Raw genomic sequence first — 26,851 nt, 5'->3', positions numbered from 1 at the left:
CCTGTTATGTTGTCCCTCCAGACCAGTCAGTATTGTCCCTGTTATGTTGTCCCTCCAGACCAGTCAGTATTGTCCCTGTTATGTTGTCCCTCCAGACCAGTCAGTATTGTTCCTGTTATGTTGTCCCTCCAGACCAGTCAGTATGGTGCCTGTTATGTTGTCCCTCCAGACCAGTCAGTATGGTCCCTGTTATGTTGTCCCTCCAGACCAGTCAGTATTGTTCCTGTTATGTTGTCCCTCCAGACCAGTCAGTATGGTCCCTGTTATGTTGTCCCTCCAGACCAGTCAGTATTGTTCCTGTTATGTTGTCCCTCCAGACCAGTCAGTATTGTTCCTGTTATGTTGTCCCTCCAGACCAGTCAGTACGGTCCCTGTTATGTTGTCCCTCCAGACCAGTCAGTATGGTCCCTGTTATGTTGTCCCTCCAGACCAGTCAGTATGGTCCCTGTTATGTTGTCCCTCCAGACCAGTCAGTATGGTCCCTGTTATGTTGTCCCTCCAGACCAGTCAGTATTGTTCCTGTTATGTTGCCCTCCAGACCAGTCAGTATGGTCCCTGTTATGTTGTCCCTCCAGACCAGTCAGTATGGTCTCTGTTATGTTGTCCCTCCAGACCAGTCAGTATGGTCCCTGTTATGTTGTCCCTCCAGACCAGTCAGTATGGTCCATGTTATGTTGTCCCTCCAGACCAGTCAGTATGGTCCCTGTTATGTTGTCCCTCCAGACCAGTCAGTGTGGTCCCTGTTATGTTGTCCCTCCAGACCAGTCAGTATGGTCCCTGTTATGTTGTCCCTCCAGACAAGTCAGTATGGTCCCTGTTATGTTGTCCCTCCAGACCAGTCAGTATGGTCCCTGTTATGTTGTCCCTCCAGACCAGTCAGTATGGTCCCTGTTATGTTGTCCCTCCAGACCAGTCAGTATTGTTCCTGTTATCTTGTCCCTCCAGACCAGTCAGTATTGTTCCTGTTATGTTGTCCCTCCAGACCAGTCAGTATGGTCCCTGTTATGTTGTCCCTCCAGACCAGTCAGTATGGTCCCTGTTATGTTGTCCCTCCAGACCAGTCAGTATGCTGCCTGTTATGTTGTCCCTCCAGACCAGTCAGTATTGTCCCTGTTATGTTGTCCCTCCAGACCAGTCAGTATTGTCCCTGTTATGTTGTCCCTCCAGACCAGTCAGTATTGTTCCTGTTATGTTGTCCCTCCAGACCAGTCAGTATGGTGCCTGTTATGTTGTCCCTCCAGACCAGTCAGTATGGTCCCTGTTATGTTGTCCCTCCAGACCAGTCAGTATGGTCCCTGTTATGTTGTCCCTCCAGACCAGTCAGTATTGTCCCTGTTATGTTGTCCCTCCAGACCAGTCAGTATTGTTCCTGTTATCTTGTCCCTCCAGACCAGTCAGTATGGTCCCTGTTATGTTGTCCCTCCAGACCAGTCAGTATGGTCCCTGTTATGTTGTCCCTCCAGACCAGTCAGTATGGTCCCTGTTATGTTGTCCCTCCAGACCAGTCAGTATTGTTCCTGTTATGTTGTCCCTCCAGACCAGTCAGTATTGTCCCTGTTATGTTGTCCCTCCAGACCAGTCAGTATTGTTCCTGTTATGTTGTCCCTCCAGACCAGTCAGTATGGTCCCTGTTATGTTGTCCCTCCAGACCAGTCAGTATTGTTCCTGTTATGTTGTCCCTCCAGACCAGTCAGTATTGTTCCTGTTATGTTGTCCCTCCAGACCAGTCAGTATTGTTCCTGTTATGTTGTCCCTCCAGACCAGTCAGTATGGTTCCTGTTATGTTGTCCCTCCAGACCAGTCAGTATTGTTCCTGTTATGTTGTCCCTCCAGACCAGTCAGTATGGTTCCTGTTATGTTGTCCCTCCAGACCAGTCAGTATTGTTCCTGTTATGTTGTCCCTCCAGACCAGTCAGTATTGTTCCTGTTATGTTGTCCCTCCAGACCAGTCAGTATGGTTCCTGTTATGTTGTCCCTCCAGACCAGTCAGTATTGTACCTGTTATGTTGTCCCTCCAGACCAGTCAGTATTGTTCCTGTTATGTTGTCCCTCCAGACCAGTCAGTATGGTCCCTGTTATGTTGTCCCTCCAGACCAGTCAGTATGGTCCCTGTTATGTTGTCCCTCCAGACCAGTCAGTATGGTCCCTGTTATGTTGTCCCTCCAGACCAGTCAGTATTGTCCCTGTTATGTTGTCCCTCCAGACCAGTCAGTATTGTTCCTGCTATGTTGTCCCTCCAGACCAGTCAATATGGTGCCTGTTATGTTGTCCCTCCAGACCAGTCAGTATTGTTCCTGTTATGTTGTCCCTCCAGACCAGTCAGTATGATCCCTGTTATGTTGTCCCTCCAGACCAGTCAGTATGGTTCCTGTTATGTTGTCCCTCCAGACCAGTCAGTATTGTTCCTGTTATGTTGTCCCTCCAGACCAGTCAGTATGGTGCCTGTTATGTTGTCCCTCCAGACCAGTCAGTATGGTCCCTGTCATGTTGTCCCTCCAGACCAGTCAGTATGGTCCCTGTTATGTTGTCCCTCCAGACCAGTCAGTATGGTCCCTGTTATGTTGTCCCTCCAGACCAGTCAGTATGCTGCCTGTTATGTTGTCCCTCCAGACCAGTCAGTATGGTCCCTGTTATGTTGTCCCTCCAGACCAGTCAGTATGGTCCCTGTTATGTTGTCCCTCCAGACCAGTCAGTATGCTGCCTGTTATGTTGTCCCTCCAGACCAGTCAGTATGGTCCCTGTTATGTTGTCCCTCCAGACCAGTCAGTATGCTGCCTGTTATGTTGTCCCTCCAGACCAGTCAGTATGGTCCCTGTTATGTTGTCCCTCCAGACCAGTCAGTATGGTACCTGTTATGTTGTCCCTCCAGACCAGTCAGTATGGTCCCTGTTATGTTGTCCCTCCAGACCAGTCAGTATGGTCCCTGTTATGTTGTCCCTCCAGACCAGTCAGTATGCTGCCTATTATGTTGTCCCTCCAGACCAGTCAGTATGGTCCCTGTTATGTTGTCCCTCCAGACCAGTCAGTATTGTTCCTGTTATGTTGTCCCTCCAGACCAGTCAGTATGGTGCCTGTTATGTTGTCCCTCCAGACCAGTCAGTATGGTCCCTGTTATGTTGTCCCTCCAGACCAGTCAGTATGGTCCCTGTTATGTTGTCCCTCCAGACCAGTCAGTATGGTCCCTGTTATGTTGTCCCTCCAGACCAGTCAGTATGCTGCCTGTTATGTTGTCCCTCCAGACCAGTCAGTATGGTCCCTGTTATGTTGTCCCTCCAGACCAGTCAGTATTGTCCCTGTTATGTTGTCCCTCCAGACCAGTCAGTATTGTTCCTGCTATGTTGTCCCTCCAGACCAGTCAATATGGTGCCTGTTATGTTGTCCCTCCAGACCAGTCAGTATTGTTCCTGTTATGTTGTCCCTCCAGACCAGTCAGTATGATCCCTGTTATGTTGTCCCTCCAGACCAGTCAGTATGGTTCCTGTTATGTTGTCCCTCCAGACCAGTCAGTATTGTTCCTGTTATGTTGTCCCTCCAGACCAGTCAGTATGGTGCCCTGTTATGTTGTCCCTCCAGACCAGTCAGTATGGTCCCTGTCATGTTGTCCCTCCAGACCAGTCAGTATGGTCCCTGTTATGTTGTCCCTCCAGACCAGTCAGTATGGTCCCTGTTATGTTGTCCCTCCAGACCAGTCAGTATGCTGCCTGTTATGTTGTCCCTCCAGACCAGTCAGTATGGTCCCTGTTATGTTGTCCCTCCAGACCAGTCAGTATGGTCCCTGTTATGTTGTCATTCCAGACCAGTCAGTATGGTCCCTGTTATGTTGTCCCTCCAGACCAGTCAGTATGGTCCCTGTTATGTTGTCCCTCCAGACCAGTCAGTATGCTGCCTGTTATGTTGTCCCTCCAGACCAGTCAGTATGGTCCCTGTTATGTTGTCCCTCCAGACCAGTCAGTATGGTCCCTGTTATGTTGTCCCTCCAGACCAGTCAGTATGGTGCCTTTTATGTTGTCCCTCCAGACCAGTCAGTATGGTCCCTGTTATGTTGTCCCTCCAGACCAGTCAGTATGGTACCTGTTATGTTGTCCCTCCAGACCAGTCAGTATGGTCCCTGTTATGTTGTCCCTCCAGACCAGTCAGTATGGTCCCTGTTATGTTGTCCCTCCAGACCAGTCAGTATGCTGCCTGTTATGTTGTCCCTCCAGACCAGTCAGTATGGTCCCTGTTATGTTGTCCCTCCAGACCAGTCAGTATTGTTCCTGTTATGTTGTCCCTCCAGACCAGTCAGTATGGTGCCTGTTATGTTGTCCCTCCAGACCAGTCAGTATGGTCCCTGTTATGTTGTCCCTCCAGACCAGTCAGTATGGTCCCTGTTATGTTGTCCCTCCAGACCAGTCAGTATGGTCCCTGTTATGTTGTCCCTCCAGACCAGTCAGTATGGTCCCTGTTATGTTGTCCCTCCAGACCAGTCAGTATGGTCCCTGTTATGTTGTCCCTCCAGACCAGTCAGTATGCTGCCTGTTATGTTGTCCCTCCAGACCAGTCAGTATGGTCCCTGTTATGTTGTCCCTCCAGACCAGTCAGTATTGTTCCTGTTATCTTGTCCCTCCAGACCAGTCAGTATGCTGCCTGTTATGTTGTCCCTCCAGACCAGTCAGTATTGTCCCTGTTATGTTGTCCCTCCAGACCAGTCAGTATGGTCCCTGTTATGTTGTCCCTCCAGACCAGTCAGTATTGTTCCTGTTATGTTGTCCCTCCAGACCAGTCAGTATGGTCCCTGTTATGTTGTCCCTCCAGACCAGTCAGTATGGTCCCTGTTATGTTGTCCCTCCAGACCAGTCAGTATGGTCCCTGTTATGTTGTCCCTCCAGACCAGTCAGTATGCTGCCTGTTATGTTGTCCCTCCAGACCAGTCAGTATGGTGCCTGTTATGTTGTCCCTCCAGACCAGTCAGTATGGTCCCTGTTATCTTGTCCCTCCAGACCAGTCAGTATGGTGCCTGCTATGTTGTCCCTCCAGACCAGTCAGTATGGTCCCTGTTATGTTGTCCCTCCAGACCAGTCAGTATGGTGCCTGTTATCTTGTCCCTCCAGACCAGTCAGTATGGTGCCTGCTATGTTGTCCCTCCAGACCAGTCAGTATGGTCCCTGTTATGTTGTCCCTCCAGACCAGTCAGTATGGTGCCTGTTATGTTGTCCCTCCAGACCAGTCATTATTGTTCCTGTTATGTTGTCCCTCCAGACCAGTCAGTATGGTCCCTGTTATGTTGTCCCTCCAGACCAGTCAGTATGGTCCCTGTTATGTTGTCCCTCCAGACCAGTCAGTATGGTCCCTGTTATGTTGTCCCTCCAGACCAGTCAGTATGGTCCCTGTTATGTTGTCCCTCCAGACCAGTCAGTATGCTGCCTGCTATGTTGTCCCTCCAGACCAGTCAGTATTGTTCCTGTTATGTTGTCCCTGTTGTACTCCACTTATAATAGATTGGTCTTGTTGTTGTTGAGAGTGGTGGGGGGGGGACACCCATGAGATATAATAAACAGGTTTTAGTCCAGTGAAGAAATGGAGTGTAGTAATATAGTTTTTCATTAAGCTTTAAAACATTTACCACTACATCAGTGCAGCCCGTTTTTTATTGGCATATCTGTCGTAGCAAACTGTCAGTCACAGTAGATAGATGACTCTCCGTCCGTCATCTCCACTGGTGTGACAGGTGGCTTTCAGCCTCGTCATCAATTATGCAGCAGCGCCCCCTGTCTTCTTCGTGGACAACTACCTAGTCATGGATATCAAATGGTCCCCTTGGATCAATGACTCCTTTCATTTCTGACTGAAGACTGGGCAGGTGCTATGTTGGGTTGTAGACGTTGTTCTTATGAGGCTATTCCGTCAAAAAAACAAAAAAAGCACAGGCCATTTTTTCTATAGAGGCGTAATATGTTTGGAAACCAAAATCCTCTCCTCGCCTTACAAGTAGAGAGGGGTTGGGGGGGGTACTATTTCTTTAATAAGGTGTTTTTGTTAATAAACAATGAATTTAGACACCATGACGTCACCGCTGTAGACTATGTCCACCCGAAAAGGAGTGTACACACTAGTCTATATGGGTTAGGAGCCTAACTGCCAGAGGGGTTTTAAACTCGACAGTAACGATAACGCATACTGTTTTAGCCTACATATATATCCCTCTGAGGAATTAATCCCGGCGGCGACATCTGCCGCGTCAAATAACATCTTTACGCAACGCTTCCTGGCGCCTGTCAATGTCGCCTAGTGCAGCAAGGGATCAGAGTCTCTCCGTGCAATTAATATTTGAAGGCGAAACTTTAGCCTGTTCCGGTTACTGAACGTTTGAAGACATTTGGAACGTAGCGTTGAAATAATCCCATTGGAACATAAAGCTACGCCGAAAGTCGCATCGTTCTGGGCGGTGAGTTGATGCGCGTCCAACCCCTCTAGTCACACACTGATGTGATGTAGCTAGCTATTTGAGTTGAGCCTGATGGAAATAGAGACGTATTCAACCGCATATAATTGATTTGTCATGGTCATTTGGATATTCATGTAGAATTAACTTATGTACATATATTATGGTAATGAGGCAACGTATTTCTTAAATATCTTGGGGACGTTCCCTTTGACGACAGACAGCGTGCGGTTTTATTGAATAATTTGACAATGAGTGATGTTACATTGTGTGTCCTAGATGAGGTCATGTCCCTATTATTTAGGCCGAGTGAAAATTAAGATAATTTGGCGGCTCTACATTCATGTATCGCCAGCCTTTTAGTCCAGATGGGATGGCAGGGGTGGGTGGGGTGACCGCATGCCAAGGGATTTTCGACTGACAACAAAACATGACCTTTTAAATGTGCACATTTGCACGACAACATCACTGAACACCCAGCAGCAGCACAACGTTTAATTTGGGGGAGATTACATTGTAGCGTGGCCAGTTACAAAATAGCCTACAAGAGCAAATGGCATGCTCTTGTAAACATCCTAGCTCATGCTAAAAGAGGGGTCACGCAATTGTTCAGGTTAATAATACTCCTTGTTCCTCTGGTTTTTTATAGGGTTCGACTCGAACTGAAACACTTTTGAAAACTCTGTGTTCTGCGTGGACGTGTGTTCCTGTCTCGTCCCCATTCCGCCTAAATCGCAGCAGATGGAGGGTTGCTGAGACCCGGGGAATGAGATACGCATCTTTTGACTCGTCGAGGCAGCATCCGAACAGCTGCAGGAGCTCGCTCGCTCCCTCTCTCCATCTCACTCTCTCCCGTACGCAGGAAAGAACGGAACGGAACACTTAAGTTTTACAGCAAGGACCTTCCTTAAATTCGGTAGATTCAACGAATTTTATGATTTGCAACTTAGCCTTAAAATTCTATTTGCATGGTTGTAACCTCGATGATGGTCTTACTATCGGCGCCAAGGGGAGATGTAAGCTGATTCGTTGGAGGTGGGTTGTAGCCGTAGCAGCGCTGTGCTGACTGACAAAGCGACAGACCGACAGAGCGAGGAGAGCAGAGGAGCTGTCCATAGGCTGGTGGTGCTGATGCGGCGGCTCTGAGAAAAGCAGAGAAACCGAGCATGGCTGCTGGGAAGTTACTGCTCTACGCCGGCCTGTCCCTCTCTCTGTGCGCCCTAGGAATGCTAGCAGTGGCAATCTGTTCCGACCACTGGTACGAGACTGACGCGCGGAGGTATCGGGAGCGCTGTCGGAGCTTCTCCAGCCGCAAGAACCCAGGCTTTATCTACATCCCCAACAACAGCCTCCCTCTGCGGGCTAGCCGCTCCAGACTGGACCGCTGGGAGGACAAGCTGCTCCTAGCCCGGAACAGAAGGCAGCTGTTCGCTATGTCCGCCGCGGACGAATGTAGCAGGCAGTACAACTCTACCAACATGGGACTGTGGAGCAAATGCCACCGACTGGACTTCGACCAGGACGTAGAAGACCTCATTCGCAAAGGTAAGAGAGAGGAAACGTATAATACAGTACAGAATTGTTTACAATAAGACAGTAAGTCTACTGTTACATTATGGGAGTCTATCTGTGTGTAGTCTATGTGTTTACCTAACCAACCATCAAGCCACTATGAATGTCGCTCATATTGGGGAAATTATGAAATAGTCTGTCTTGGTTGACCGTGGTTAGTTGTGCATCTTCACAAGCCCCTGGCTAGACAATTAGGCTCCAGAAGAATCATATTATTCACGTTCTTATGCATCTCTCTCAGAGAGAGCGTGGTCAGATAGAGAGACGTCACCACCACCTCTGTAATGCTGGATCCAAATGGCCTTCAGCTGAGTCGTGTGTGTCATGTTGTAGGAGGAGAGTACAGGCTATCATTTGAGGCTGATGCACCATGGCAACACACAGCTCTGATCCAGTAGATGGTAGGCCTGCTGCTTGCTGTAACTACAGCTCAATTCTCACATCTACCTCTCGCTGTCTCTCTACCTCTGTGTCTCTACCTCTCTCTGTGTCTCTCTCTCTGTGTCTCTACCGCTCTCTCTCTCTGTGTCTCTACCTCTCTCTCTCTGTGTCTCTACCTCTCTCTCTCTCTGTGTCTCTACCTCTGCCTCTATCTCTGTGTGTCTCTACCTCTCTGTGTGTCTTTACCTCTCTCTCTCTGTGTCTCTACCTCTCTCTCTCTCTGTGTCTCTACCTCTCTCTCTCTGTGTCTCTACATCTCTCTCTCTGTGTCTCTACCTCTATCTCTCTGTGTCTCTACCTCTCTCTGTGTCTCTACCTCTCTCTGTGTCTCTACCTCTCTCTGTGTCTCTACCTCTCTCTCTCTCTGTGTCTCTACCTCTCTCTGTGTCTCTTCCGCTATCTCTCTGTGTCTCTACCTCTCTCTCTCTGTGTCTCTACCTCTGTGTCTCTACCTCTCTCTCTCTGTGTCTCTACCTCTCTCTCTCTGTGTCTCTTCCGCTATCTCTCTGTGTCTCTACCTCTCTCTCTCTGTGTCTCTCTCTCTGTGTCTCTCTCTCTGTGTCTCTCTCTCTGTGTCTCTCTCTCTGTGTCTCTCTCTCTGTTTCTCTACCGCCATCTCTCTGTGTCTCTACCGCTATCTCTCTGTGTCTCTACCGCTATCTCTCTGTGTCTCTACCGCTATCTCTCTGTGTCTCTACCTCTCTCTGTTTGTGTGTGTGTGTGTGTCTACCCTCCTCCACGTGTGATTCTGTGGGATGCTATATCCTCCTGACCCTCACACTGTAAATAATGATGATGTCACCACTTCCTGTCTTGTGGGCTAGGCCAGTCCTACCACACTATGAGGAGGGAGACTCAGACCTCTTAAAACATGACTCCCCTATCCACAATATATAAAGGAAGCTGTGGTTCTCACGTGTAGACCTGGGGTTGTATCATGTTACACCCTAGCCTGTAGGTCTACCTCATTATGAAGAGAGACTGTTACACCCTAGCCTGTAGGTCTACCTCATTATGAAGAGACTGTTACACCCTAGCCTGTAGGTCTACCTCATTATGAAGAGAAACTGTTACACCCTAGCCTGTAGGCCTACCTCATTATGAAGAGAGACTGTTACACCCTAGCCTGTAGGCCTACCTCATTATGAAGAGAGACTGTTACACCCTAGCCTGTAGGCCTACCTCATTATGAAGAGAAACTGTTACACCCTAGCCTGTAGGCCTACCTCATTATGAATAGAGACTGTTACACCCTAGCCTGTAGGTCTACCTCATTATGAAGAGAGACTGTTACACCCTAGCCTGTAGGTCTACCTCATTATGAAGAGACTGTTACACCCTAGCCTGTTGTCTACCTCATTATGAAGAGAAACTGTTACACCCTAGCCTGTAGGCCTACCTCATTATGAAGAGAGACTGTTACACCCTAGCCTGTAGGCCTACCTCATTATGAAGAGAAACTGTTACACCCTAGCCTGTAGGCCTACCTCATTATGAAGAGAAACTGTTACACCCTAGCCTGTAGGTCTACCTCATTATGAAGAGAGACTGTTACACCCTAGCCTGTAGGTCTACCTCATTATGAAGAGAGACTGTTACACCCTAGCCTGTAGGTCTACCTCATTATGAAGAGAAACTGTTACACCCTAGCCTGTAGGCCTACCTCATTATGAATAGAGACTGTTACACCCTAGCCTGTAGGTCTACCTCATTATGAAGAGAGACTGTTACACCCTAGCCTGTAGGTCTACCTCATTATGAAGAGAAACTGTTACACCCTAGCCTGTAGGTCTACCTCATTATGAATAGAGGAGGCTGTTACACACTAGCCTGTAGGTCTACCTCATTATGAAGAGAGACTGTTACACCCTAGCCTGTAGGTCTACCTCATTATGAAGAGAGACTGTTACACCCTAGCCTGTAGGTCTACCTCACTATGAAGAGAGACTTACACCCTAGCCTGTAGGTCTACCTCATTATGAAGAGAGTAGACTGTTACACCCTAGCCTGTAGGTCTACCTCATTATGAAGAGAGACTGTTACACCCTAGCCTGTAGATCTACCTCACTATGAAGAGAGGGACACTCACTCAGACCTCATCCTTTGACTTAGATAAAGTCTCATCCGTACACTCTTAGAGAAAAGAAGGTGCGAAGTAGAACCATCCAGTGTTTTTTCGGTATGACCTCATAGGGGAACCCATTTTGGTGCTAATGTGGGTAGAACCCTTTGCAGAGGGGTTTACCTAAAACCCTCTATTTAGGGTTCTTCAAAGATCCTCCTGTATGCTTCTACCTAAACCCCTTTATGAAGGGTTTCACCAGCCTCTTTAGTCTTTAAAATGTTATTATTTATGGCAATAAATTACACATACATATTGTAAAGGTTTTGACTTGATGTTATTGTTTATAGGGGTGCCAGGTAGGTTGTGCCTACCAGAGAAAACATTGGTTTCTCCTTTTGGTTTGGGAGGGAATGAGTCCCATCTGGTCCGTCAAGTCTACACCAACACACAGGACTTATGTAAAAGTCAGGATGGGGAAATACACTTTTCATAAACCCTTAAAAACATTGGAAAGAACTTCAAAAACTGTATCCTTTTGCGTGGGTTGTATTACCAACATAAATGATCACACACACATAACAAATAATGAGTTCTGGTTCCTCCAGAAACGTCCTGTACCTCGGGCCTAAAAAGAGTCCAGCCCGGTAAAGGAGTTCAGGGAACTCAAAGAGTGGATCCGAACCTGGGTAAACTCGCTATTAGGCTACAAAACACACTTTTAATGGCAACCCAACAAACGGAGGTGAGACGCTTCAGGAACTGAGGGTTGACCACGTCCTCATTCACGTCTCCATCACAACCCCACTTTTGCGTAGCTGATGCTTGCTATTTAATTGGGAATTAAAGGGGAAGCGCCCTATTGGAAAGAGAAGCACTATTTAATTGGGAATTAAAGGGGAGGCTCCCTATTGGAAAGAGAAGCGCTATTTAATTGGGAATTAAAGGGGAAGCGCCCTATTGGAAGGAGAAGCACTATTTAATTGGGAATTAAAGGGGAGGCTCCCTATTGGAAGGAGAAGCGCTATTTAATTGGGAATTAAAGGGGAAGCGCCCTATTGGAAGGAGAAGCACTATTTAATTGGGAATTAAAGGGGAAGCTCCCTATTGGAAGGAGAAGCACTGAGACGGTTCAGAAAAAGTCAGGGCCGTCACAATATATACTCTTTTTTTTCAAAGAGTGTAGACTAATCCATAGACTAGGATACATCTATAGAGACCTACAGTAGTGCACTATAAAGACAGTAAGGTACCATGTCTCATCCATAGACTAGGATACATCTATAGAGACCTGGTCTACAGTAGTGCACTATAAAGACAGTAAGGTACCATGTCTCATCCATAGACTAGGATACATCTATAGAGACCTACAGTAGTGCACTATAAAGACAGTAAGGTGCCGTGTCTCATCCATAGACTAGGATACATCTATAGAGACCTGGTCTACAGTAGTGCACTATAAAGACAGTAAGGTACCATGTCTCATCCATAGACTAGGATACATCTATAGAGACCTACAGTAGTGCACTATAAAGACAGTAAGGTACCGTGTCTCATCCATAGACTAGGATACAGCTATAGAGACCTGGTCTACAGTAGTGCACTATAAAGACAGTAAGGTACCATGTCTCATCCATAGACTAGGATACACCTATAGAGACCTGGTCTACAGTAGTGCACTATAAAGACAGTAAGGTAACGTGCCTCATCCATAGACTAGGATACATCTATAGAGACCTGGTCTACAGTAGTGCACTATAAAGACAGTAAGGTATCATGTCTCATCCATAGACTCGGATACTCATCAACATATGTGCTATTCATACAGGCTGTGTGCAGAGTTGACTGTTCTATATGAGTATAACCATTGAGTAGAACCATTGAGTATAACCATTGAGTAGAACCATTGAGTATAACCATTGAGTATAACCATTGAGTATAACCGTTGAGTATAACCATTGAGTATAACCATTGAGTAGAACCATTGAGTAGAACCATTGAGTATAACCATTGAGTAGAACCATTGAGTATAACCATTGAGTATAACCGTTGAGTATAACCGTTGAGTATAACCGTTGAGTATAACCATTGAGTATAACCATTGAGTATAACCATTGAGTAGAACCATTGAGTAGAACCATTGAGTATAACCATTGAGTAGAACCATTGAGTAGAACCATTGAGTATAACCATTGAGTAGAACCATTGAGTATAACCATTGAGTAGAACCATTGAGTAGAACCATTGAGTAGAACCATTGAGTAGAACCATTGAGTATAACCATTCATTCCCAATGTCCAAATGTTTATTAATCGTTCTGTTGATCAATCATGAGTAAACTCTTCTCTGGAGAAGAAGCTAGTCTCTGTTCTATAGCGTGTGATGTGTGGTTGCTATGCAGTCACCTGGCATTGGTCGGCTTTTGACGGAGGTTACTGTCCGCCATTAGTGTGTGTGTGTGTGTGTGTGTGTGTGTGTGTGTGTGTGTGTGTGTGTGTGTGTGTGTGTGTGTGTGTGTGTGTGTGTGTGTGTGTGTGTGTGTGTGTGTGTGTGTGTCGGTCTGTATGTGTGCCGGTCTGTATGTGTGTGTGTGTGTGTGTGTTTGTATGTGTGTGTGTGTGTGTGTGTCTGTATGTGTGTGTGTGTGTGTGTGTATTTGTGCATCTCAGCATCTGTGTGTCAGTGAATATGAGTGTGTGTCCCTATACAGGCTGCTAGAGGGACTGAGTTTGTGTGGGATGGGGAGTGAAGCTTTCATATATGTGGCCCTTTCAGGCAGCTTCCATAGTCTTGATGACTTGCCATCTGCAGTAATGGGCACCAGGCCTCAGACCTTGCTGTGCTTAGCAAGCTAATGAATGGAGGACTCACACAGTACAGCCCTGATCCAACCTAATGTCACAGACTGGAAACTGGAACCTCTAACCCTGGCAGTTTGACTGGAAACTGGAACCTCTAACCCGGGCAGTTTGACTGGAAACTGGAACCTCTAACCCGGGCAGTTTGACTGGAACCTGGAACCTCTAACCCAGACCGTGTGACTGGAAACTGGAAACTGGAACCTCTAACCCTGGCAGTTTGACTGGAAACTGGAACCTCTAACCCAGACCGTGTGACTGGAAACTAGAAACTGGAATCTCTAACCCTGGCAGTTTGACTGGAAACTGGAACCTCTAACCCGGGCAGTTTGACTGGAAACTGGAACCTCTAACCCGGGCAGTTTGACTGGAACCTGGAACCTCTAACCCGGGCAGTTTGACTGGAACCTGGAACCTCTAACCCGGGCAGTTTGACTGGAAACTGGAACCTCTAACCCAGACCGTGTGACTGGAAACTGGAAACTGGAATCTCTAACCCTGGCAGTTTGACTGGAAACTGGAACCTCTAACCCGGGCAGTTTGACTGGAAACTGGAACCTCTAACCCGGGCAGTTTGACTGGAACCTGGAACCTCTAACCCGGGCAGTTTGACTGGAACCTGGAACCTCTAACCCGGGCAGTTTGACTGGAACCTGGAACCTCTAACCCGGGCAGTTTGACTGGAAACTGGAACCTCTAACCCAGACCGTGTGACTGGAAACTGGAAACTGGAATCTCTAACCCTGGCAGTTTGACTGGAAACTGGAACCTCTAACCCGGGCAGTTTGACTGGAAACTGGAACCTCTAACCCGGGCAGTTTGACTGGAACCTGGAACCTTTAACCCGGGCAGCTTGACTGGAAACGTATGGTTAGACTCACTATGGCTGCTAGCCAGTCCACCCATTATGCCACCACTGACCTGAATGGAGAGGCTCGTTATATCCTATGTGTACGGTCAGATCCCTGTGCTTTGTAGACTACTTCACAGGCTTGGTAATGATGTCAGTATGTCAGAGGAGCTTCGCTGTAGTTGCTGTCTATAAGGGAGCTCCAGCTGTTATTGATTCTGAAGCAGACACTCTTCTTCCCTTCACCAGGGTATCTGGGATCCTACATCCTCCTCCCTCTATCGCTCCATCCTCCCCAGCCTTCACCATCCTTCCATTCCTTCTCCCATCCTCCATAGCCATGGACTGCTTCATACTCTTGAGTCTCTGTCAAGCTATGTTGTGATATATAGAGCTGTTGTAGAACTGAGTCAGACTCTAAATGGCATTCTATCCTTTATCTACCAGTGCTGCTTTACCTAGCACTGTCTACACAGCTAGTTACAGAGAGACAGGGCTGTCAACACAGCTAGCTGTCTACACAGCTAGTTACAGAGAGACAGGGCTGTCTACACAGCTAGTTACAGGGAGACAGGGCTGTCTACACAGCTAGTTACAGAGAGACAGGGCTGTCTACACAGCTAGTTACAGAGAGACAGGGCTGTCTACACAGCTAGTTACAGAGAGACAGAGCTGTCTACACAGCTATTTACAGAGAGACGGAGCTGTCTACACAGCTAGTTACAGAGAGACAGGGCTCAGTCACTCTATTCTATTGGTCTATAGCTCTGTCACTCTATTCTATTGTTATATAGCTCTGTCACTCTATTCTATTGTTCTATATCTCTGTCACTCTATTCTATTGTTCTATAGCTCCGTCACTCTATTCTGTTGTTCTATAGCTCTGTCACTCTATTCTATTGTTCTATAGCTCAGTCACTCTATTCTATTGTTCTATAGCTCCGTCACTCTATTCTATTGTTCTATAGCTCTGTAACTCTATTCTATTGTTCTATAGCTCTGTCACTCTATTCTATTGTTCTATAGCTCTGTCACTCTATTCTATTGTTCTATAGCTCAGTCACTCTATTATATTGTTCTATAGCTCTGTCACTCTATTCTATTGTTCTATATCTCTGTCACTCTATTCTATTGTTCTATAGCTCAGTCACTCTATTCTATTGTTCTATAGCTCTGTAACTCTATTCTATTGTTCTATAGCTCTGTCACTCTATTCTATTGTTCTATAGCTCAGTCACTCTATTCTATTGTTCTATAGCTCAGTCACTCTATTATATTGTTCTATAGCTCTGTCACTCTATTCTATTGTTCTATAGCTCTGTCACTCTATTCTATTGTTCTATAGCTCCGTCACTCTATTCTATTGGTCTATAGCTCTGTCACTCTATTCTATTGTTCTATAGCTCAGTCACTCTATTGTCTTGTTCTATAGCTCAGTCACTCTATTCTATTGTTCTATAGCTCAGTCACTCTATTCTATTGTTCTATAGCTCTGTCACTCTATTCTATTGTTCTATAGCTCAGTCACTCTATTCTATTGTTCTATAGCTCCGTCACTCTATTCTATTGTTCTATAGCTCAGTCACTCTATTCTATTGTTCTATAGCTCCGTCACTCTATTCTATTGTTCTATAGCTCTGTCACTCTATTTTATTGTTCTATAGCTCTGTCACTCTATTCTATTGTTCTATAGCTCAGTCACTCTATTCTATTGTTCTATAGCTCCGTCACTCTATTCTATTGTTCTATATCTCAGTCACTCTATTCTATTGTTCTATAGCTCAGTCACTCTATTCTGTTGTTCTATAGCTCAGTCACTCTATTCTGTTGTTCTATAGCTCTGTCACTCCATTTTATTGTTCTATAGCTCAGTCACTCTATTCTGTTGTTCTATAGCTCAGTCACTCTATTCTGTTGTTCTATAGCTCAGTCACTCTATTCTATTGTTCTATAGCTCTGTCACTCTATTCTATTGTTCTATAGCTCCGTCACTCTATTCTATTGTTCTATAGCTCTGTCACTCTATTCTATTGTTCTATAGCTCCGTCACTCTATTCTATTGGTCTATAGCTCTGTCACTCTATTCTATTGTTCTATAGCTCCGTCACTCTATTCTATTGTTCTATAGCTCTGTCACTCTATTCTATTGTTCTATAGCTCTGTCACTCTATTCTATTGTTCTATAGCTCAGTCACTCTATTCTATTGTTCTATAGCTCAGTCACTCTATTGTCTTGTTCTATAGCTCTGTCACTCTATTCTATTGTTCTATAGCTCCGTCACTCTATTCTATTGGTCTATAGCTCTGTCACTCTATTCTATTGTTCTATAGCTCAGTCACTCTATTGTCTTGTTCTATAGCTCAGTCACTCTATTCTATTGTTCTATAGCTCAGTCACTCTATTCTATTGTTCTATAGCTCTGTCACTCTATTCTATTGTTCTATAGCTCAGTCACTCTATTCTATTGTTCTATAGCTCCGTCACTCTATTCTATTGTTCTATAGCTCAGTCACTCTATTCTATTGTTCTATAGCTCCGTCACTCTATTCTATTGTTCTATAGCTCTGTCACTCTATTTTATTGTTCTATAGCTCTGTCACTCTATTCTATTGTTCTATAGCTCAGTCACTCTATTCTATTGTTCTATAGCTCCGTCACTCTATTCTATTGTTCTATATCTCAGTCACTCTATTCTATTGTTCTATAGCTCAGTCACTCTATTCTGTTGTTCTATAGCTCAGTCACTCTATTCTGTTGTTCTATAGCTCTGTCACTCCATTTTATTGTTCTATAGCTCAGTCACTCTATTCTGTTGTTCTATAGCTCAGTCACTCTATTCTGTTGTTCTATAGCTCAGTCACTCTATTCTATTGTTCTATAGCTCTGTCACTCTATTCTATTGTTCTATAGCTCCGTCACTCTATTCTATTGTTCTATAGCTCTGTCACTCTATTCTATTGTTCTATAGCTCCGTCACTCTATTCTATTGGTCTATAGCTCTGTCACTCTATTCTATTGTTCTATAGCTCCGTCACTCTATTCTATTGTTCTATAGCTCTGTCACTCTATTCTATTGTTCTATAGCTCTGTCACTCTATTCTATTGTTCTATAGCTCAGTCACTATATTCTATTGTTCTATAGCTCCGTCACTCTATTCTATTGTTCTATATCTCAGTCACTCTATTCTATTGTTCTATAGCTCAGTCACTCTATTCTGTTGTTCTATAGCTCAGTCACTCTATTCTGTTGTTCTATAGCTCTGTCACTCTATTTTATTGTTCTATAGCTCAGTCACTCTATTCTGTTGTTCTATAGCTCAGTCACTCTATTCTGTTGTTCTATAGCTCAGTCACTCTATTCTGTTGTTCTATAGCTCTGTCAATCTATTATATTGTTCTATAGCTCTGTCACTCTATTCTATTGTTCTTAATTCTGTCACTCTATTATATTGTTCTATAGCTCAGTCACTCTATTCTGTTGTTCTATAGCTCAGTCACTCTATTCTGTTGTTCTATAGCTCAGTCACTCTATTCTGTTGTTCTATAGCTCCGTCACTCTATTCTATTGTTCTATAGCTCCGTCACTCTATTCTATTGTTCTATAGCTCAGTCACTCTATTCTATTGTTCTATAGCTCAGTCACTCTATTATATTGTTCTATAGCTCAGTCACTCTATTCTGTTGTTCTATAGCTCTGTCACTCTATTCTGTTGTTCTATAGCTCAGTCACTCTATTCTGTTGTTCTATAGCTCAGTCACTCTATTCTATTGTTCTATAGCTCAGTCACTCTATTATATTGTACTATAGCTCCGTCACTCTATTCTATTGTTCTATAGCTCAGTCACTCTATTCTATTGTTCTATAGCTCAGTCACTCTATTATATTGTACTATAGCTCCGTCACTCTATTATATTGTACTATAGCTCAGTCACTCTATTATATTGTTCTATAGCTCAGTCACTCTATTATATTGTTCTATAGCTCCGTCACTCTATTATATTGTTCTATAGCTCAGTCACTCTATTATATTGTTCTATAGCTCAGTCACTCTATTCTATTGTTCTATAGCTCCGTCACTCTATTCTATTGTTCTATAGCTCTGTCACTCTATTCTATTGTTCTATAGCTCCGTCACTCTATTCTATTGTTCTATAGCTCTGTCACTCTATTCTATTGTTCTATAGCTCCGTCACTCTATTCTATTGGTCTATAGCTCTGTCACTCTATTCTATTGTTCTATAGCTCCGTCACTCTATTCTATTGTTCTATAGCTCTGTCACTCTATTCTATTGTTCTATAGCTCTGTCACTCTATTCTATTGTTCTATAGCTCAGTCACTATATTCTATTGTTCTATAGCTCCGTCACTCTATTCTATTGTTCTATATCTCAGTCACTCTATTCTATTGTTCTATAGCTCAGTCACTCTATTCTGTTGTTCTATAGCTCAGTCACTCTATTCTGTTGTTCTATAGCTCTGTCACTCTATTTTATTGTTCTATAGCTCAGTCACTCTATTCTGTTGTTCTATAGCTCAGTCACTCTATTCTGTTGTTCTATAGCTCAGTCACTCTATTCTGTTGTTCTATAGCTCTGTCAATCTATTATATTGTTCTATAGCTCTGTCACTCTATTCTATTGTTCTTAATTCTGTCACTCTATTATATTGTTCTATAGCTCAGTCACTCTATTCTGTTGTTCTATAGCTCAGTCACTCTATTCTGTTGTTCTATAGCTCAGTCACTCTATTCTGTTGTTCTATAGCTCCGTCACTCTATTCTATTGTTCTATAGCTCCGTCACTCTATTCTATTGTTCTATAGCTCAGTCACTCTATTCTATTGTTCTATAGCTCAGTCACTCTATTATATTGTTCTATAGCTCAGTCACTCTATTCTGTTGTTCTATAGCTCTGTCACTCTATTCTGTTGTTCTATAGCTCAGTCACTCTATTCTGTTGTTCTATAGCTCAGTCACTCTATTCTATTGTTCTATAGCTCAGTCACTCTATTATATTGTACTATAGCTCCGTCACTCTATTCTATTGTTCTATAGCTCAGTCACTCTATTCTATTGTTCTATAGCTCAGTCACTCTATTATATTGTACTATAGCTCCGTCACTCTATTATATTGTACTATAGCTCAGTCACTCTATTATATTGTTCTATAGCTCAGTCACTCTATTATATTGTTCTATAGCTCCGTCACTCTATTATATTGTTCTATAGCTCAGTCACTCTATTATATTGTTCTATAGCTCCGTCACTCTATTATATTGTTCTATAGCTCCGTCACTCTATTATATTGTTCTATAGCTCTGTCACTGTACCTTGTTCTTGGCCCTGTTGTACCTGGTTCCTGGCCCTGTTGTACCTGGTTCCTGGCCCTGTTGTACCTGGTTCCTGGCCCTGTTGTACCTTGTTCCTGGCCCTGTTGTACCTTGTTCCTGGCCCTGTTGTACCTTGTTCCTGGCCCTGTTGTACCTTGTTCCTGGCCCTGTTGTACCTTGTTCCTGGCCCTGTTGTACCTTGTTCCTGGCCCCGTTGTACCTTGTTCCTGGCCCTGTTGTACATTGTTCCTGGCCCTGTTGTACCTGGTTCCTGGCCCTGTTGTACCTGGTTCCTGGCCCTGTTGTACCTGGTTCCTGGCCCTGCCTGTTGCACCCAGCAACCTCAACCAAGACATTGCCACAGCCAATGATATAAAGATGAATACTGGTGTCTATGGCCACAGCACTGGCACCCGGTCTTCTCTTTCTGTTTTTCTCTGTTCTCTACCTCATCACCTGCCCAACATCAACACATAACCCTCCAGATACACACAGCATGATAGAGATCAAAGGGCATTTTCAATCAAAGACAGCAATGTTTTGGCCTGAGTACTATGAGTGAGTTCTGTTGTTAGCTTCTAACAGTACGTCTCCAACCGATCCTGTAGATAGAATGTGTTGAACGTAAATGATTTAGTTAAACACTAGAAGAGCAGCGGGACTCATTTTGACTGACAAGTCTAATGCCTCTGACATTTTTAAAGTCACGTCCTTAACTTTTTTTTAAATAAGTCTGTTTTTGGTTTTTAACTGACTTGCCTAGTTAAATCAAATAAAATACATTTCTACACTCCATCTCTGGCTCTAAGAGGTCACACAGTGTACAAGTAGAGAGAGAGGGAGAAGGATAGAGGGAGAGAGAGAGTGAGAGAGATAAATACTGAGAGAGAGAGAGAGAGGGAGAGAGATAAAGAGTGAGAGGGAGAGAGATAAAGAGTGAGAGAGAGAGAGAGATAAAGAGTGAGAGAGAGAGAGAGATAAAGAGTGAGAGAGAGAGATAGAGATAGAGAGAGATTGAGAGAGATTGAGAGAGAGAAGGGGGAGAGAGAGAGAGGGAGAGAGAGATTGAGAGTGAAAGAGAAGGGGGAGAGATTGAGAGTGAAAGAGAAGGGGGAGAGAGAGAGAGGGAGAGAGAGAGAGGGAGAAGACAGCACCAGCTGCAAGGGGGGGAAATGACTCTCTCTCTCTTTCTTTATCTTATCCACTTCTTATGTATTCCTGTCCCTTGTCTTCCTCTCATGCTGTCATTGTCTTTCTGTGTCTTTCAGACTGTATCGTGCTCTCTCTCTCCTTTTCTCCTCTCCTACTTTCTTCCTCTGATTCCCACCTACCCTTTAATAGACTATGTAGACACATTCACTCTCCCTTGCTTTCTCCATCTCTCCACCTCTCCCCCGCTCTCTCCATCTCTCCACCTCTCTCCAACTGTTTCCACCTCTCCACCTCTCAGGCTAAAGTGTCATATGAGCATGATATTGCCATGGTGACAGGATTTCCTGGCTGTCTGATTGTTGGTTGAGGAGTTCTAGAGAGAATTGTGATGTGTTGGTTGGTTGGTTGGAGCTGTAAAGGCCTGTCTTCATCATGTTTTCATTGTACTGTAAGATGTTATATTAGTAGTATCAGATGTTTTATTAGTAGTATCATATGTTTTATTAGTAGTATCAGATGTTTTATTAGTAGTATCAGATGTTATATTAGTAGTATCAGATGTTTTATTAGTAGTATCAGATGTTATATTAGTAGTATCAGATGTTATATTAGTAGTATCAGATGTTATATTAGTAGTATCAGATGTTTTATTAGTAGTATCAGATGTTATATTAGTAGTATCAGATGTTTTATTAGTAGTATCAGATGTTATATTAGTAGTATCAGATGTTTTATTAGTAGTACTACTACTACTCTGTCTAGGGCCCATCAGCCTCTACCTACACTACTCTGTCTAGGGCCCATCAGCCTCTATCTTCACTACTCTGTCTAGGGCCCATCAGCCTCTACCTTCACTACTCTGTCTAGGGCCCATCAGCCTCTACCTTCACTACTCTGTCTAGGGCCCATCAGCCTCTACCTTCACTACTCTGTCTAGGGCCCATCAGCCTCTACCTTCACTACTCTGTCTAGGGCCCATCAGCCTCTACCTTCACTACTCTGTCTAGGGCCCATCAGCCTCTACCTTCACTACTCTGTCTAGGGCCCATCAGCCTCTATCTTCACTACTCTGTCTAGGGCCCATCAGCCTCTACCTTCACTACTCTGTCTAGGGCCCATCAGCCTCTACCTTCACTACTCTGTCTAGGGCCCATCAGCCTCTACCTTCACTACTCTGTCTAGGGCCCATCAGCCTCTACCTTCACTACTCTGTCTAGGGCCCATCAGCCTCTATCTTCACTACTCTGTCTAGGGCCCATCAGTCTCTACATTCACTGCTCTGTCTAGGGCCCATCAGTCTCTACCTTCACTACTCTGTCTAGGGCCCATCAGCCTCTACCTTCACTACTCTGTCTAGGGCCCATCAGCCTCTACCTTCACTACTCTGTCTAGGGCCCATCAGCCTCTACCTTCACTACTCTGTCTAGGGCCCATCAGCCTCTACCTTCACTACTCTGTCTAGGGCCCATCAGCCTCTATCTTCACTACTCTGTCTAGGGCCCATCAGCCTCTACCTTCACTACTCTGTCTAGGGCCCATCAGCCTCTACCTTCACTACTCTGTCTAGGGCCCATCAGCCTCTACCTTCACTACTCTGTCTAGGGCCCATCAGCCTCTACCTTCACTACTCTGTCTAGGGCCCATCAGCCTCTATCTTCACTACTCTGTCTAGGGCCCATCAGTCTCTACATTCACTGCTCTGTCTAGGGCCCATCAGTCTCTACCTTCACTACTCTGTCTAGGGCCCATCAGCCTCTACCTTCACTACTCTGTCTAGGGCCCATCAGCCTCTACCTTCACTACTCTGTCTAGGGCCCATCAGCCTCTACCTTCACTACTCTGTCTAGGGCCCATCAGCCTCTACCTTCACTTCTCTGTCTAGGGCCCATCAGCCTCTACCTTCACTACTCTGTCTAGGGCCCATCAGTCTCTACCTTCACTACTCTGTCTAGGGCCCATCAGTCTCTACCTTCACTGCTCTGTCTAGGGCCCATCAGTCTCTACCTTCACTGCTCTGTCTAGGGCCCATCAGTCTCTACATTCACTGCTCTGTCTAGGGCCCATCAGTCTCTACCTTCACTACTCTGTCTAGGGCCCATCAGGCTCTACCTTCACTGCTCTGTCTAGGGCCCATCAGTCTCTACATTCACTGCTCTGTCTAGGGCCCATCAGCCTCTACCTTCACTACTCTGTCTAGGGCCCATCAGTCTCTACCTTCACTGCTCTGTCTAGGGCCCATCAGCCTCTACCTTCACTGCTCTGTCTAGGGCCCATCAGTCTCTACCTTCACTACTCTGTCTAGGGCCCATCAGTCTACCTACACTACTCTGTCTAGGGCCCATCAGTCTCTACCTTCACTACTCTGTCTAGGGCCCATCAGTCTACCTACACTACTCTGTCTAGGGCCCATCAGTCTACCTACACTACTCTGTCTAGGGCCCATCAGTCTCTACCTACACTACTCTGTCTAGGGCCCATCAGCCTAAGTCTTTACCTAATTGAGATTAAATGTTAACGGGTTACAAACAGTATCCCGTTTCAGCCAGTTTCAGTGTATTGATGGGCTACACAGTCAGGGGCTAATTGAGCTCTTTCGGATAAAAGACAGTTTATTTAACATAACAGTCCACCTCTCTCATCAGATGACACTCTGTCCATGCCAAGACCCTGTTTATTCCACCTTCCTCCTCCTCCTCTTCCTCTCCTTTGATCAATGGCTCATCAGAGAGCTTGGATCACACGAGAGAGAGAGAGAGAGAGAGAGAGAGAGAGAGAGAGAGAGAGAGAGAGAGAGAGAGAGATGAGAGAGAGAGAGATCAAGCCCTGATTGAACTAGCCCAAAGACTGACTGACCTTCTTGTTAAAGAGAGACAGATATAGAAGGAGAAAAAGACTGAAAGGGAGAGAGAGAGAGAGAGAGAGAGAGAGAGGAGGACGGATTATTTGAATGAAGAAGACTTTGTGAGGAGTGCAGCTGTCTCATTGGATAGATAGACCTCTTAAAGCCTGGGGAGTGACATAGACTAGTCATAAAATACATAAAGGATGTCCTACAGAGCAGATGAATGTATTCACTTGTGCAACTGACTAGGTATTCCCTTTAACATGTGTTGGACCAGACCTAGCCTCAGTGATGGTTATAGTATAGCTGATAAGAAGCTAACGTTAGCTCAGTTTAGACCAGACCTAGCCTTAGAGATGGTGATTATAGTATAGCTGATAGGAAGCTAACGTTAGCTCAGTTTAGACCAGACCTAGCCTCAGTGATGATTATAGTATAGCTGATAGGAAGCTAACGTTAGCTCAGGTTAGACCAGACCTAGCCTCAGTGATGATTATAGTATAGCTGATAGGAAGCTAACGTTAGCTCAGTTTAGACCAGACCTAGCCTTAGTGATGGTGATTATAGTATAGCTGATAGGAAGCTAACGTTAGCTCAGGTTAGACCAGACCTAGCCTTAGTGATGATTATAGTATAGCTGATAGGAAGCTAACGTTAGCTCAGTTTAGACCAGACCTAGCCTTAGTGATGGTGATTATAGTATAGCTGATAGGAAGCTAACGTTAGCTCAGGTTAGACCAGACCTAGCCTTAGTGATGATTATAGTATAGCTGATTGGAAGCTAACGTTAGCTCAGGTTAGACCTCTTCTGAGTCTAGCTTCTGCTCCTCTCTCTCACATTATGAATGATGTCCTACAGAGGAGCATTACCTCGCGTAGGTCTTCCTCATAAGACAGGCTTCTGTTTCTCCCTAACAAATATCCCACTGAAAGATCCCCCATCTGCAACCAGCAGATTTAAATAAACAATCTGGTTGAGTGAGAGGTGGTGGGTGATGGCATTTTCTGCTAGGGAGTGAGAGAGAGAGAGGGAGAGATGAACAGAGAGAGAGGGAGGGAGAGAGAGGGAGGGAGAGATATGAACAGAGAGAGAGGAGAGGGAGAGATATGGACAGAGAGAGAGGGAGAGATATGGACAGAGAGAGAGGGAGAGATATGGACAGAGAGAGAGGGAGAGATATGGACAGGGAGAGAGGGAGAGATATGGACAGAGAGAGATATGGACAGGGAGAGAGGGAGAGATATGGACAGGGAGAGATATGGACAGAGAGAGAGGGAGAGATATGGACAGAGAGAGATATGGACAGAGAGAGAGGGAGAGATATGGACAGAGAGAGATATGGACAGTGAGAGAGGGAGAGATATAGATAGAGAGGGGGAGATATGAACAGGGAGGGGGGGTAGTGAACAGAGAGGGGGAGATATGAACAGGGAGGGGGGGGGGGGTGAAGAGAAAATATCCTCATTCCTGGTTTGCGTTGTCATGGTAACTCTGATCAGATGTTATGTTGGAGTATTGTGTTGTCAGGGGCCGGGCCGCACAGAGGCAGAGGAGGGAGTCACGGTGTGTGTGTGTGTGTGTGTGTGTGTGTGTGTGTGTGTGTGTGTGTGTGTGCGCATTTGTATGCATGCATGTGTAGTGTGTGTGTGTGTGTACATGCACATGGGTGTGTTTGTCTGCAGACGCTTATGTGTGTGTGTGTGTGTGTGTGTGTGTGTGTGTGTGTGTGTGTGTGTGTGTGTGTGTGTGTGTGTGTGTGTGTGTGTGTGTGTGTGTGTGTGTGTGTGTGTGTGTGTGTGTGTGTGTGTGTGTGTGTCTCAAACAAGCAATCAAAATCCCCTTCTGGAGATGATGACAGAAGTGGGCAGACCACCGTGTTACAGTCCCGTCATACGAAAGGTTCTGTTGACATGTCACAGGCCATTCCCTCTGACTTCTATAGTCAGGTGCTTCTGTCTGTGTGTTCGACAGGAGACACAGTCCTGCTGTTCTAGCAGTGGGATCATCTTCTTCTCTACCCAGATGGGATCTTCAGATCAACAATCAACATAGGAATAAACCCCTTTATCTAAACCGTAAAACGGATTTCCCTAGCAACTCAGTCAATTAGACATGCAACCTGACACAGTTCCTCCTCCTCTCATCCCTCTCTCCATCTTCTGCTCTCACTAGCGGATTCCTCTCACAGCTGCACCTCTCTCTCTCGGGACTGGCTGTTCAGAGGGAATTAACAGGAAAAGAGAGATGAACGAGGGAGGAGAGGGAGAGGACAGAGGAAGAGAGGAGAGGGGGAGGACAAGAGAGGGGGGGGACAGAGGAAGGAGGAAGAGAGGAGAGTATGAAACAGAGGGAGGAGAGGGGAGGAGAGGAGTGGACAGAGGAAGAGAGGAGAGGGAGAGAGGTAGGAGAGGGCAAAGGAAGAGAGGAGAGAGGGAGGAGAGAGGGGGAGGACAGAGGAGGAGAGGAGAGGAGAGAGGGAGGAGAGGACAGAGGACTAGATGAGAGGAAGAGAGGAGAGGACAGAGGAAGAGAGGAGAGAGGGTGAGAGGAGAGGACAGAGGAAGAGAGGAGAGGGAGATAGGGAGGAGAGGGCAAAAGAAGAGAGTAGAGGGGGGGACTGAGGAAGAGAGGAGAGAGGGAGTGGAGGAGAGGACAGAGGAAGAGAGGACAGAGGAAGAGAGGAGAGAGGGTGAGAGGAGAGGACAGAGGAAGAGAGGAGAGGGAGAGAGGGAGGAGAGGACAGAGGAAGAGAGGAGAGAGGAAGGGACAGAGAAGGAGAAGAGGGAGAGGACAGAGGATGAGAGGCGAGAGGGATGAGAGGACAGAGGAGATGAGAGGACAGAGGATGAGAGGACAGAGGACAGAGGACAAGACGAGGACAGAGAGGAGAGGAGAGAGGGATGAGAGGACAGAGGAAGAGAGGAGAGAGGGAGGAGAGGGAGGAGAGGGGAAGGAAGGGACAGATGAAGAGAGGAGAGAGGAGGGAGAGGAGAGGACAGAAAGAGAGGAGAGGACAGAGGAAGAGATGAGGGAGGAGAGGACAGAGGAAGAGAGGCGAGAGGGAGGAGAGATATGACAGAGGGAGAGAGGAAGAAGAGGAGGGGACAGAGGAAGAGAGGAGAGAGGGAGGAGAGGACAAAAAAGAGAGGGATGAGAGGGGGAGGAGAGCAGAGGACAGAGAGGAGAGAGAAGAGAGGAGAGGGAGTAGAAGAGAGGGGGAGGACAGAGGACAGAGGAAGGGATGAGAGAGGAGAGGAGAGGAGAGGAGAGGAGAGGAGAGGAGAGGAGAGGAGAGGAGAGGAGAGGAGAGGAGAGGAGAGGA

The 26,851-nt window shown here is 45.7% G+C and overlaps 2 protein-coding genes across 2 annotated transcripts in view; both read left to right on the top strand.

Annotated features, from left to right (window-relative positions):
• Positions 1–7,587: 7,587 nt before the first annotated feature.
• tmem178b (transmembrane protein 178B) lies at positions 7,588–13,214 on the top strand. Its single transcript, XM_038995412.1, has 2 exons — positions 7,588–7,966; positions 13,207–13,214. The coding sequence occupies exons 1-2, from the start codon at positions 7,588–7,590 to the stop codon at positions 13,212–13,214; spliced, it is 387 nt and encodes a 128-aa protein (XP_038851340.1).
• Positions 13,215–14,236: 1,022 nt separating this feature from the next.
• LOC120049183 (rho GTPase-activating protein 8-like) overlaps positions 14,237–26,851 on the top strand; it is a 105,750-nt gene continuing 93,135 nt past the window's right edge. The window contains exon 1 of the mRNA XM_038995411.1: positions 14,237–14,310. Within this exon, the coding sequence (XP_038851339.1) occupies positions 14,237–14,310 (74 nt within the window). The remainder of the gene's footprint in view (positions 14,311–26,851) is intronic.

Source organism: Salvelinus namaycush, chromosome 6, assembly GCF_016432855.1.
Source record: "Salvelinus namaycush isolate Seneca chromosome 6, SaNama_1.0, whole genome shotgun sequence".
In the NCBI taxonomy this organism is placed as follows: Eukaryota; Metazoa; Chordata; class Actinopteri; order Salmoniformes; family Salmonidae; genus Salvelinus; species Salvelinus namaycush.
Note: the sequence above shows the minus strand (reverse complement) of the source record. Positions and strands in the feature narration are given on the sequence as shown.

Coding starts and splice junctions, on each gene's coding strand:
- tmem178b (XM_038995412.1), top strand. CDS start 7,588: ATGGCTGCTGGGAAGTTACTGCTCTACGCCGGCCTGTCCCTCTCTCTG.